At 39.2% G+C, this 13,363-nt stretch overlaps 2 protein-coding genes across 2 annotated transcripts in view; both read left to right on the top strand.

Moving 5' to 3' along the window:
• Positions 1-3,996, top strand: part of LOC113351628 — a 22,335-nt gene extending 18,339 nt beyond the window's left edge. Inside the window, exons 2-6 of the mRNA XM_026595578.1 lie at positions 2,458-2,491; positions 2,588-2,701; positions 2,801-3,043; positions 3,134-3,391; positions 3,732-3,996. Of these exons, the coding sequence (XP_026451363.1) occupies positions 2,458-2,491; positions 2,588-2,701; positions 2,801-3,043; positions 3,134-3,391; positions 3,732-3,890 (808 nt within the window). The 3' untranslated portion in view covers positions 3,891-3,996. The remainder of the gene's footprint in view (positions 1-2,457; positions 2,492-2,587; positions 2,702-2,800; positions 3,044-3,133; positions 3,392-3,731) is intronic.
• Positions 3,997-4,128: 132 nt separating this feature from the next.
• On the top strand, positions 4,129-7,635 carry LOC113348434 (serine--tRNA ligase-like). Its single transcript, XM_026592204.1, has 9 exons — positions 4,129-4,326; positions 4,414-4,484; positions 4,574-4,735; positions 4,849-4,954; positions 5,705-5,898; positions 6,136-6,239; positions 6,502-6,685; positions 6,832-7,011; positions 7,131-7,635. Exons 1-9 carry the CDS (start codon positions 4,194-4,196, stop codon positions 7,332-7,334), a joined length of 1,338 nt encoding a protein of 445 aa, XP_026447989.1. The 5' UTR covers positions 4,129-4,193; the 3' UTR covers positions 7,335-7,635.
• The last annotated feature ends 5,728 nt before the right edge of the window (positions 7,636-13,363 follow it).

The following is a 13,363-nucleotide window of genomic DNA, read 5'->3' as shown; positions in this document are numbered from 1 at the left end:
GCGACAATCAACGGCCACCCTTCCATCTTAGATGCAAATCTCAGCCGTTCAAGGTCACCAACCAATGCATGGTAACCTTTGGCCCAACGCCAAAACCCTAGTTTGGCCGCGCCAAAAATATGCCAAGGCATGCCGACCATGCAACATGTGCCAGTGGCATGCCGCGCCTAAGCCGTGCCATGTCGGCCTTCCCTTCACGGCTGCCAAAACGAAGGCGTGCGACAATCAACGGCCATCCTTCCATCTTATAAGCAAATCTTAGCCGTCCAAGGTCAACAACCAACGGATGGTAACCTTTGGCCCAACTCCAAAACCTTAGTTTGGCCGTGCCTAAAACATGCCAAGGCATGCCGACCATGCCACATGTGCCAATGGCATGCCGCGCCAACCACCTTGCCGCGCCTAAGCCATGCCATGCCGGTCTTCCCTTCACGGCTGCCAAAACGAAGGCGTGCGACAATCAACGGCCACCCTTCCTTCTTAGATCCAAATCTTAGCCGTCCAAGGTCACCAACCAACGCATGGTAACCTTTGGACCAACGCCAAAACCCTAGTTTGGTCGCGCCTAAAACATGCCAAGGCATGTCGACCATGCCAAATATGCCAATGGCATGTCGGGCCTAAGCCATGCCATGCCGTCCTTCCCTTCACGGCTGCCAAAATGAAGGCGTGCGACAATCAACGACCACCCTTCCTTCTTAGATACAAATCTTAGCCGTCCAAGGTCACCAACCAATGCATGGTAACCTTTGGCCCAACGCCAAAACTCTAGTTTGGTCGCGCCTAAAACATGCCAAGGCATGCCGACCAGGCCACATGTGCCAATGGCATGCCACGCCAGCCACCTTACCGCGCCTAAGCCATGCCATGTCGGCCTTCCCTTCACGACTGCAAAAACGAAGGCGTGCGACAATCAATGGCCACCCTTCCATCTAAGATGCAAATCTCTGCCGTCCAAGGTCACCAACCAACGTATGGTAACCTTTGGCCCAACGCCAAAACCCTAATTTGGTCGCGCTTAAAACATGCCAAGGCATGCCGACCATGCCACATGTGCCAATGGCATGCCGCGCCAACCACCTTGCCGCGCCTAAGCCATGCCATGCCGGCCTTCCCTTCACGGATGCCAAAACGAAGGCGTGCGACAATCAACGGCCTCCTTTCAATCTTAGATGCAAATCTCAGCCGTCCAAGGTCACCAACAAACGCATGGTAACCTTTGGCCCAACGCCAAAACCATAGTTTGGCCGCGCCTAAAACATTCCAAGGCATGTCGACCATGCCACATGTGCCAATGGCATGCCGCGCCAGCCACCTCGCCGCGCCTAAGCCATGCCATGTCGGCCTTCCCTTCACGGCTGCCAAAACGAAGGCGTGCGACAATCAACGGCCACCCTTCCATCTTAGATGCAAATCTCAGCCGTCCAAGGTCACCAACCAACGCATGGTAACCTTTGGCCCAACGCCAAAACCCTAGTTTGGCCGCGCCTAAAACATGCCCAGGCATGCCGCTCCAGCCACCTTGCCGCGCCTAAGCCATGCCATGCCGGCCTTCCCTTCACGGTTGCCAAACGAAGGCGTGCGACAATCAACGGCCACCCTTCCATCTTAGATGCAAAATCTTGACCGTCGAAGGTCACCACCGAGCCGGCAAGTCTCCCAAGCTCAACTTGCCAGACATCAGCAACATGCTACATGTTTTCCATGAAAACACTCGAGACATCAACACATGTCACAAACTGGAGGATGCTCATTGGGTATTGGTTTGGCGGTTTACAGCGTGCGGCGTACACTACGCCCGTTACAAGACAATGTCATAAGGATGAGGCGGTTTGTAAATACTGGGAGTAATGGTAAAAAGATTTCTTTTATGGAACATCAGTTCCAGGTGTTACCAGTTACCACCTCCTCACATTTACTCGTCCGTTTTCCATTTCTTACGAGACCAGAGTACGTTTCACTTCGACTTGTATAAATAGGTCTTACCTATTTCCACCGAACAACAAGTTCTTGTCAGGAGCATACAACACTCAGAAAAACATTTGCTAGCTTTCCCATATGTTAGCTTCCCACTTTCTGATACAAGTCGTAAAACAACTACTCTTACAGAATCAACTATTCTGGTCTCAACACTCTCTTCGCTTCCATCCCCAAAACCAACCCTTCTCCTTCACTTTGTGACCGAAGCAAGTCTGGAACGACCATTTCTTGGTGTAAGCCGGATTTGTACAGATTGATCTCTCGAATCTAAAGTACTCCCTTGCAGTACATCGTTTAGGGTTTAAATTTGTTTCTCACCCACATACCCGAAATTACCAAAATCACCACGGACTAGTCCACAATTCACAAGTTTGGGTAGTAGAGCATACTGGTGATTATGATTCTTTCCCTATTCCATGAATGTTACTGCAACTTCTTATTTACTAAATTGATTTTATATTTTTGTTTCCGCTCCAGCTCAAAAGCAGATCAAAGTGATCCAAGTGCGCAGGTTAGTTGTTTTTTCCACCTTTTGGATTATTGTTATCAAGAATTATAAATTTTGATTTTATGTCTTTTCTTATTGTATTATGATAGTATGTAACAGAACCATACCAAGAAACTTCCTGATTGCAACCTAACAAAGGTAGTTTTCAAGTATGTATGCGCAAATGATGAGTCTCAAAATGACAATAGGCCCTCCACCCCACTAATAAGAAAGGTACTTGAGCTTTACAGAGGGCATTCATTCTTTGAATGCAAAAAAGGAGATGACGTGAGTTATTATAACTTGAGCTATTTTTGTTACTCCTATCTCAAGCAACTTAAGGAGACTGCAAAGTCAACCTATGGAGTAAGAGCATCAGGCATCTGTTTTGTAGAAACTTCACTTTTTAAAGAACATATAAGAAGTTTGATGGATAGTGCACTTGATGCTCTAAATATAAAAGACCTCAAGATTACTCATATTGCAAAAATTGAAGACTTCTCTCCCTATGACAATTTAGGCACTGGATGCGGACTTCGAGTCTTTCTTGATCAAGTATTTCAGATTCGTACTTGGGTATGTTACATATGGTCTATTTGAGTGAATTTTCTTAGATATTTTAGATCTTTTACTAATAACTGCTGCTTGTTTCACCTCTCGTCCCAGGAAACATTGACCATCGATGATGATGATAAGCACTTGCTGGTAATGATTTTGAGCGAGTTAAAGAGAAATGGATTTGACTTCACAAACGATTCAATGACACTCCAGAATATTTCTGAAGCAGTTGAGAGGGCAAAGACGCGAAAGATAAATACAGTCAAACTTAATCTGCCAGTTCCCCTGCTGGTGAACCTGATACGAGTACGACTATCAGTTGGGGAGAATGTGCTGAATCTGATCTACCTATACTATCAAGTTGCAGTTTGTCCCCTTTACCCATACGCCGTATTCACTGATCTTTTTTGGTGTTCTTGTTTTGAATACAAGAAATGGATTCCATTAGCTGGGAAGAAACAAATTATTACATACTTTAAAAACCTACTAATTACTACTGTTTCTGTTTGTGGAGCTTGTAAGTATAATAGACTCCCATAGACCGGCATCGACCCTTGAAACTGCGTTTTAATGGAAAACAATGAAGACATGTTTTATGATTTCTATCTTACTGCGAGTCACTTTAAACTTATTTCTATCTTTTAAGATCCATTGAACATGGGAGTTGTTCTTATGTATGTATTTTTTTTCTTTCCCTTGGGTTCAGATGAATTTGATTGAGAAACCTAGATTTAGTAGTTGTAGCTACAACTTTGGTCACCATTGGAGCTGGTGCAGTTTACATCCTTTTCTCTTGCAAGAAACCAAAAGCTTGATTAGACTGCAAGAACTTCAAGATATTCAAACTCATCTTAGCCTCAAGTGATCTTGGGAAAAAAAGTGTTGCACTGTATCTTGTTTTGATGGATTCCATGTCAGAGCTCAGATGGTGCTGAATTGGCTTTTGTTTCTCTTGCATCCTTGACCAGCAGCAGTAGAATGTAGCCTCTCCAATAGGATGGACCGGTTTGACTTATTCCAAATCAGTCAAAACCCATACAAGTCCAACCCGGATTGACCGGTTTGTCTCAAGATTAGGGCTTAAAGACCTCTCTCTCTCTCTCTCTTTATTTTCTTTCACTCTCAAATCTCAAACCCTCTCCTCAACTCGACGGAGAAAGCAGCAAAAATGTTAGACATCAATCTATTTAGAGAAGACAAAGGAGGCAACCCAGAAATCATCCGCGAATCTCAACGTCGAAGATTTGGAAGTGTTGAACTCGTCGATGAGGTTATACGCCTAGACATAGAATGGCGTCAACGTAAGTAGCTAGAGTTTTTCTTTCTAGGGTTTTATACGGATTTTTGATGATTTACAATATTGATGTTTTTTGTTGTTGTTGTTTTAGGTCAATTCGAATTGGATAATTTGAGGAAAGATTTAAATAAGATCAGCAAAGAAGTTGGGAAACTTAAAATTGTGAGTAGATTTTTGTTTTGTGTGTTTGCTTGGTTTGATTTTTTTTTTAGGTTTTTTAATGATTGATTGATGTGTTGTCTGTGTTGAAGTCTGGTGAAGATGCTACTGGAAAGATTAAAAGCTCAGAGGAGTGCAAGCAGTCGATAGCTGCCAAGGATGCTGAAGTACAAGCAGCAAAAGATTTGTTGTATTCTAAGTTGGATTTGATTGGAAACTTAGTTCATGATTCTGTTCCTGTTGACAATGATGAGGTATATGATTTTGTTCCTTGGTTCTGATTTGATGTATATTAGGTCTAATTTTGCACTGGTCTAATTTGTATAGGTCTTTTACTGGAGTTAATATTTTTCTTCTTCTTGTACAGGCTAATAATTTGGTAGTCCGAACATGGGGAGAGAAAAGGACAGAACCTAAGTTGAAAAATCACGTTGAACTTGTTGAGCTTCTTGGAATTGCTGATCTCAAGAAAGGTAACCTATTTGCTGATGCAAAATTTTCTTCTTCTTTAGTTTGAGCAGCTTTGTTGCTTATGGTAGTAGATTTTCTGCACGAGGCCGGCTTATTTAACTCGATTGACACGAAATAATGTTATATGGGTAATTTCAAGGACTGAATCCAATCCTTATGACAAGAACAGTTGCCATGAAATTTGTGATTGGACAAATTGTGCAGATTTTGTAAGGGTATAGTTACGTGGTGTCTGGAGAAGACATTATTGTTTTTACAAGTGTGTTTGTCCTCTTAGAGCCTCAACAACGGTAAAGGGTTGCAGTGAACAAATGCTATCCTATAATGGAAAGTTTAAAATAAGGCTAAGAAGGATCAGCTAAAATACAATGTTTTAAACATTGCCTACGTGGCTGCATCTGACATTGGCGGTGTTTAAAACACCTCCTAAAAGTGAAAGGTGTTTAAAACACCTATCAAAATGGTATAATAGCAATTCCGCACCCTAGATGATAAATATACCATTTTATATTACCCATTCTGGATGCTCTTAATCATAACTAAATTTACAGCAAGAATTGGATTCTGATTTATTATATGTTTATTTTTATTTGTTTTATTGAAATGTTGTAAGCTTTCTAAATTTTAATATCTACTCTTGTCCAGACTCCTTAGTTTTGGCATATCAAAAAGATAATTAGAAACTTTTGGATATACATCTGATGGGATGCATATTGCAAATAGTATTTCTCAAGTCTTTAATTATTATGTAGGTGCTAATGTTGCTGGAGGAAGAGGTTTCTACTTGAAAGGAGTTGGGGTACTTCTTAATCAGGCACTTATCAATTTTGGTTTTGCATTCTTGGGAAAGCGGAACTATACCCTTCTACAAACTCCATTCTTCATGAGAAAAGATATAATGGCAAAGTGTGCTCAGCTAGCTCAATTCGACGAAGAACTTTACAAAGTAAGAATTTCTCTTGGCTGTTAGAATGTTAGGTGCATCTGAGTACTATTTTGGCTCATTAGGAGAAGAGACTATTTAAATTCAATTGATTTAGATCCAATATACATTTTTGCTGGTGAGTGGGAAAAAACTGTATGATCGAAGTTGAATGTGTGTTCCCAGATTTGGGAAAGACAGCTATATGATGTTAACTGAAACTTTGTTATGTTGTGATTGATTGGGTTTGATATTTGACAGGTCACAGGTGAGGGAGATGATAAGTATCTGATTGCCACAGCTGAACAGCCACTGTGTGCATATCATCTAGATGATTGGATCCATCCTACACAACTGCCAATAAGGTTAAACTCTGATGATATTCTTATACATTATGGCAGATTTTTACTTCTTTTTAAGTTCCCTTCTTCTTCCTCCTTTTTCATTGTCAATTTTGTGGATTTCTTTTCAAGAGTACTACTCAAATGTGTTGTCAATAAATAAAACAAAGAGCATATTATTGTTATTAACGATATTAAAACTTAGAGAAACCAAATTCTTGCAGCAGCAAACCTAAATGTGATTTGTAATTCTTAATCAGTACTTTCTCGTTGCCTATTTTGCCAGATATGCAGGGTACTCTACTTGTTTCCGCAAAGAAGCTGGTTCACATGGTCGAGATACTTTAGGTATTTTCCGAGTTCATCAGTTCGAGAAGGTAGAACAATTTTGCATGACCAGCCCAAATGCTACCGACTCCTGGGAAATGCACGAGGAAATGATTAAAAACTCTGAGGACTTCTACAAGGAGGTATTGGATTTTCTTTGTTACATTGATAATGGATCATTTGAAAGTGTCATGGATTATTCTACATTGTTTCAGGTTTCGGGTGTTATTATTCTTGAGTTTCCTCTCAGCATCATTTATGTTTTTCTGATATAAATCTTTTGTTACAGCTAAACTTGCCCTATCAAGTTGTTTCCATTGTTTCGGGTGCTTTGAATGATGCAGCTGCGAAGAAGTACGATCTTGAAGCACATTTTCCTGCCTCAAATGCATACAGAGAGCTAGTTTCTTGCTCAAACTGTACCGACTTCCAGTCTAGAAGATTGGAAATCCGATTTGGGCAGAAAAAGGTATCTTCTTTTGATGGCATTATTATTTTCTTATTGAAGAAGCTTTCTCATGGTAACCAACATATCAAAGGTTGTTTCGGTAGTTATATTGAAAGTATCTTATTGAATATTTGTTGCAGAGCAATGACCAAGTGAAACAGTACTGTCACCTGCTAAACTCAACCCTGACAGCAACAGAGAGGACCATTTGTTGCATCCTTGAGAATTATCAGAAGGAAGATGGTGTTGAGATTCCAGCAGCTTTACAACCCTTCATGGGTGGCTTGACCTTCATCCCGTTCCAAACTCCTCCAACAGTTGAAGGCAAAGGGAAGAAAAAGTAGAAGACAGTGATTTTGATGATTTTTGTTTAGAGAGAGCAAAAAATGTAGTCAACACGCTAACTTGGGCGATTTCTCATAGTGAGCCCAATTTTATATTTAAGGACCAAAATTACCCCTCACTCATCATCAGTTTCGTTCAGGCTTTCAAGCTCTTGATTGAAATATGCTTTTTGATTACAGTGATATCGTAACCTTGTTTGAATATTTGTTAAGCCTTTTGAGTTTGTTGTTATTTCTTTTGTTAAATTAAGTGAAAAACAAGGTTTGATAGTAGGAGGGGAAATCATATTTTGTGGGTTTAGTTATGGATAAAATAAAAGTCTGCTAGGATGATTTTATCATTTCCGTGTTAAACTTGGTTGTTGTTCCTGTTGGAATTTGTTAGCTCCGGCTGTTGCCCTTGTACGAGTCAGACCTACCACCGATCTAACTAGGACCAAGTCTGGCTCTTAGTCAGATTCGTCAATCCCTTCATGCACTTGCTGGTCCTCCCCTCTCCCCAACCATTCAACAGCCCGGCATATCTCATTTTCACAATTACCAACACTGAGTTGAAACTAATAAAAAAGTAATTCTAGCAAGAATCCAACAAAAGTACCATTCCATTTTGTTTCCAATATATATATATGTTTCTTACATCTATAGACACATGTATGAGCATTACAAATCAAAACACAACCATATCTAAACAACTTCTTATAACAGCGCATAATAAACTGAATCTGCGTAGAGACAACCAACTGATACACAACAAAAATTCAGTTCCTTCCCTATTCATTGAGGTTTCTGCTTGTTAATTATGCAATGGATCAGGACTTGATGGTATTAGTCTTTTGTTTGTTGCAACAATAGCTTCATCTTCAGAGTTGTTAGTACTCCACCAATCTTTTGTCTCCATTGTTCTCCGGCTCATCATAACCATCATTTGCCTGCTGCCTAATGGTGTATACGATCCATCGCCTAATAAAACCCTTGCCTCCACAGCTAAACATAGACTCAATAACAGAACTAGAACAAACCCAGACTTTATTATTCTTCCCATTTCTAAATGTCTCTCTGGAATGACCTTGTATTGGAGATAGAAAGAATGAATGCAGAAGCCTTGAAATAAGGAGTAGAGTGGTACTAAATACTTAAGTTTTTGAACCCTCAACATTCAATTATGTACCAATAGGTGTACAAGGAGTCAAAGGGGGGTTGCTCATTGAATTGTCTCATCTTTACTATGTTCATGCAGGGTCCATTGTCCTTGTATGAAAGACCCTATCCAGACGACACCCCTCTTTGGGATGAGATGAAAGTATGTTTTTCCTTGTATACGAAAGTAGACATAAAACTCAAAATAACTTGAGTTGATGGCACTGATGGTAGTTGAGTGGTGTTTTCCGTAACACTGTTTAGAATTCAATGTTCTTCACTCAACAAGAACACGTAAGTCATGGTTGTTTTTGATCAGTCCCCATTGCCGATTTTTGTATAAAATTTTGGGTCCCAATGTTTTGATAATAAGTGTGATTGCTACTGACGGGATTATACAAGATAATTTGACAAGAAACAATAATTAGTGTGTTTGATTTATGGTCTGTCAATGTATACTGTATAAATTCACACGTTAAGATTGTATACGCGGTACGGTACGGCAGCCATGAATTCAGTAGGGCATAAATAAGTGATGAAAATGGTTGCACCGCACCACCTTGCCATTGCAGTACCTAATTTTATGTTCCCCTACAAAGATCATATATTCAAAACCAATTAGTTGACTATGTACTACAGGGCACAGGCCGGTGGATAGGTTTATTCTCTCTAGATTTAACTTGCATTTGGTTCAAGTTAGTACCAGTGGTTATTGACATACATGGTGGATAAGTTGTTAACGGAAAACAACATGATATTTCCCACCAAGCATAAATGTTGTTTTCCGTAAAAGTAATGTGTTTAGCTTGTCAAACTTGAGAATTTCAGCATGATAAATCTGTGTGTTATCTGTGGTCATCCATCCATCCATCCATCCATCCATCCATCCATCCGTATGTATCTCAATTTTTCTTATGTTGTACTTTTTCCTGTGCTATCTTCAAGGAAGCTTTTGTTGCAAAATTGTAAGCGAAAGATGTTAGGCACAAGCTCAAAACACCCTTGGGCCCTTGGAAGATTCACATTAGGAGAAACTCCAATGCTCTCAAGAGTCTCAACTGAGTCATATAGAGAATGCAGAGATTTAATTACCTAAAATTAACATAGACCTATCAAAACCGAGACTACTCTCTTTCTGCAAAAAGAAAGTATAGTATCACGACCACATGGATCAAGAGAAATTATTACAGATATTGGCAATGAACAGGTCTTCCTAGTTAATATTTCACTATTTTTGCTGAACCAACCTTGTAATGAAACAAACTTATGGACAACATTATGCAGTGGTGTAGGTTAATTTACTGCAGTGTAGGGTAACTATTATAGCTTTATTGCACTCGTATGTTTCACACACTTCTCTGTCTGTATAATTAGTTGGCACACCTGTGTTTCACACACTTCTTTGATCATTTGTTAATGATGGTCATTAGTGTATTATATAAACAGTAATACAATCTGTAACTCATTGTATTGAGATTCATTGTTTATGTGTAATAAAGAATACCATTAACCTATTAGAAGGTTATTATGATATCAGACTCAAAATTAGTCAAATTCTAAGGGTTTTCTCGACCTCTATCCTTCTGCTGAAGAACTGATCTTCATCTTCAACATTTCTACCTACAGTGATCTTCTTCAAAGATCTACAATCGTGTTGGTGGTTGTTCTTGCTTATTTCTTGATCTCTTTTTCAGGTTTTTTTTTGATGTCTTTCTTGATCTAGATCTACATTCTCTTACGAACTAGTTCTTTTCTGTACTCAATTTACTAAAATTTTCAGTAATTTTCATCTTTTTCCTTCAATCTTGCTTGTGATTCATTTTGATTTCAGATTTGATCATAGACCCAATTTGTATTTCATCTTTACCTTTCAATAATATAGCTAATATCATTCCTCTTAAACTTAAGGATGATAACTTTCTCACTTGGAAATCGCTCATGATATCTTTATTTCAAAATTTTCAAGTTCTCAAATATGTTGATGGTACATATCCATGTCTACCTATGTATGCTAGGACTGCGGAAAATAATGATATTATAAGTCCATTGTACACAACTTGGCAAGCAGAGGACTCTATTTTAATTTTGTGGATTCAATCCATTATTTCTGACTTTGTGATCTGCTATGTTGCTGGAGCTGATGCTTTAGATGGTTTGTGGGAAGCTATTAACGCAAGATTTGCTCAAATATCTAAAACTCATGCTATTCAGTTTTGTACAAAGCTACAGAACTTGAAGATGAATGGATCTAATTCTTCATTTCTTGTTGAAGTCAAGAAACTGCAAGATCAACTTGCTGCAGCTGGTTGTCCTGTATCTGACAATGAATTTGTTGTAAGTATTCTATCTGGATTGTCATCCGACTATGCTTCTTTTGATATTTCTATTAGAATCAGATCTCCACCAGTTAATGCACAAGAACTACATAATCTATTGCTTAGTAAGGAAATAATTATCTCAGCTACTAGATTTGCTAATGTGTCATGAAAGAGTCATGTATTAAGAGTTGTTGGGCTTAATCTTAGACTTTAGACAGTTTAGTTTACTGTTGGGCTTATGCCATAGTCAGTTTGTTTAGTTGGGATTCTTTTAAGTATTAGGGTTTTGTTAGTTGTGTGTTAGCTTGATGAACTGGGAACCATCCGATCTATTGTTGTGGATAGGTCCTTTAAGACCAATCATTGTAGCACCTGAGTTCCTTAATGAAAAATAACCAGTTTCTTCTCTGATTTCGATCTTCCCTTCCCTGAGTTGCTAACTGAGCTAATTTGCAACGTAGATCGTTACAATTGGTATCAGAGCCACCCATATACAGCAGCCTCGTGGCCAAGGTATTCCTAGACATAGTTTTTAAACTCCATGGACTCCCTAAGAGAATTGTGTCAGACAGAGATAGTGTCTTTATAAGCAATTTTTGGCAAGCTCTATTTGCAAGACTGGGTATATCCTTACACCTTAGCATAGCTTACCATCTCCAGACTGATGGTCAAACTGAGAGGGTAAATGCTTGTGTGGAGGCTTATCTCAGGTGCATGACAAGTTTCAAGCCAAGTAAATATGCCATTTGGTTACCCTTAGATGAGCGGTGGTATAATACTAGCTACCACACAAGTCTTAAGCTTACTCCTTTTGAAGCATTATATGGATATCCCCCTCCACAATTCGGTATTACTTCAGCATCTCAGGGTGTAAGTGCAGAAGTTGATAACTATATACAATAGAGACAGCTCATGGGACAAATACTCAAGGGTACATTGGAAGCAGCACAACACAGGATCAAACAGCAGGCTGATAAATAAAGATCTGGAAGGTCTTTTGAAGTAGGATATTGGGTCTATCTGAGGTTATAACCTTACATACAGACCACTGTGCATCTAAGAAGGAACCTTAAGTTATCAGCTAAGTTCTTCGGTCCCTATCAAGTTATAGAAAAGATTGGCAAGGTGGATTACATGCTGAAACTACCAGCAGGGTCAAAGATTCATCCTAATTTTCATGTGTCCCAACTGAAACCCAAACTGGGAGATGGTTTACTACCACAGACTGAACGGCAACAAACACTAAAGAAGGGGAAATGAAGATTAGACCATTGCAGGTGCTGGATACAAGAGTGATGAGGAAGAATAATCAAGATGTATCACAAGTTCTTATCCAGTGGGAAGGCTTATCAGCAAAAAAAACTACTTGGGAGGACAAGCAAGCTATGCAGAGCCAATTTCCAAAACTAATCCTTGAGGACAAGGATCAGGTGAAGGAGAGGGATTTGTAATGAAATAGTCATGTATTAAGAGTTGTTGGGCTTAATCTTAGACTTTAGCCAGTTTAGTTTATTGTTGGGCTTATGCCATAGTCAGTTTGTTTAGTCGGGCTTATTTTAAGTATTAGGGTTTTGTTAGTTGTGTGTTAGCTTGATGAACTGGGAACCGTCCGATCTCTTGTTGTGGATAGGTCCTTTAAGACCAATCATTGTAGCACCTGAGTTCCTTAATGAAAAATAACCAGTTTCTTCTCTGATTTCGATCTTTCCTTCCCTGAGTTGCTAACTGAGCTAATTTGTAACGTAGATAGTTACATAATGAAGCTAAGGATTTTGTTGTTCACGCATAAAATTATTTTAGAGGAGGTTATAAAGATGGTCAAGAGGTAATCCTAGAGGTGGAGTTTTTGGTAGGTATCCAAATCCATCAATTTTTTCAAAAAATGGTACAGGTAGAGGTTATGGTGTTAATGACAATCAGCCTTGTCAAATTTGTCAACTCCAAGGCCATACTGCTACAACCATAGATTGAAGTTGTCTTATCAAGGAAGACAGCCTCCATATAATCTCAGTGCAATGTTAGTTGCTGCTGACATATTTGATGATAAGTGGTTTGCTGACAGTGGAGCAAATCAGCACATTACTGCAGATCCTACTTTACTCATTGAGTCTACTCCATATGAGGGTTCTGAGGAAATAACTAAAGCTGATGGTCAAGGTATGAATATCACACATCTTGGTACATCTACTAAACATGCTGATGGTAAAGGTATGAATATCACACATCTTGGTACATCTTGTAAACATGCTAATGGTCAAGGTATGAATATCACACATCTTGGTACATCTTGTAAACATGCTAATGATCATTCATTCTTCCCATGGTTTCATTGTAAAGGAAGTGAACTTTGGGAGAACTCTTTTGCAAGAGCCACATAAAAATTCAACTCATCACCTCATGATTTATTTTCTCAAGCTCCTGACACCACTATTCTTCATAGGGGACTTGTTCACCCATCATTTCAAACCCTTCAGAGATTGAAACATCAGCTTAATATATCTCGTTTGTCTAGTAAACATTTCTTTTGTGATAAATGTAAAATATGTAGAAGTCGGAAATTACCTTTTCAAGTTT

This window comes from Papaver somniferum, chromosome 2 (assembly GCF_003573695.1).
Source record: "Papaver somniferum cultivar HN1 chromosome 2, ASM357369v1, whole genome shotgun sequence".
NCBI classification, from domain to species: Eukaryota; Viridiplantae; Streptophyta; class Magnoliopsida; order Ranunculales; family Papaveraceae; genus Papaver; species Papaver somniferum.
The sequence above is the reverse complement of the archived record's forward strand: the minus strand, read 5'-3'. Positions and strand labels throughout refer to the sequence as shown.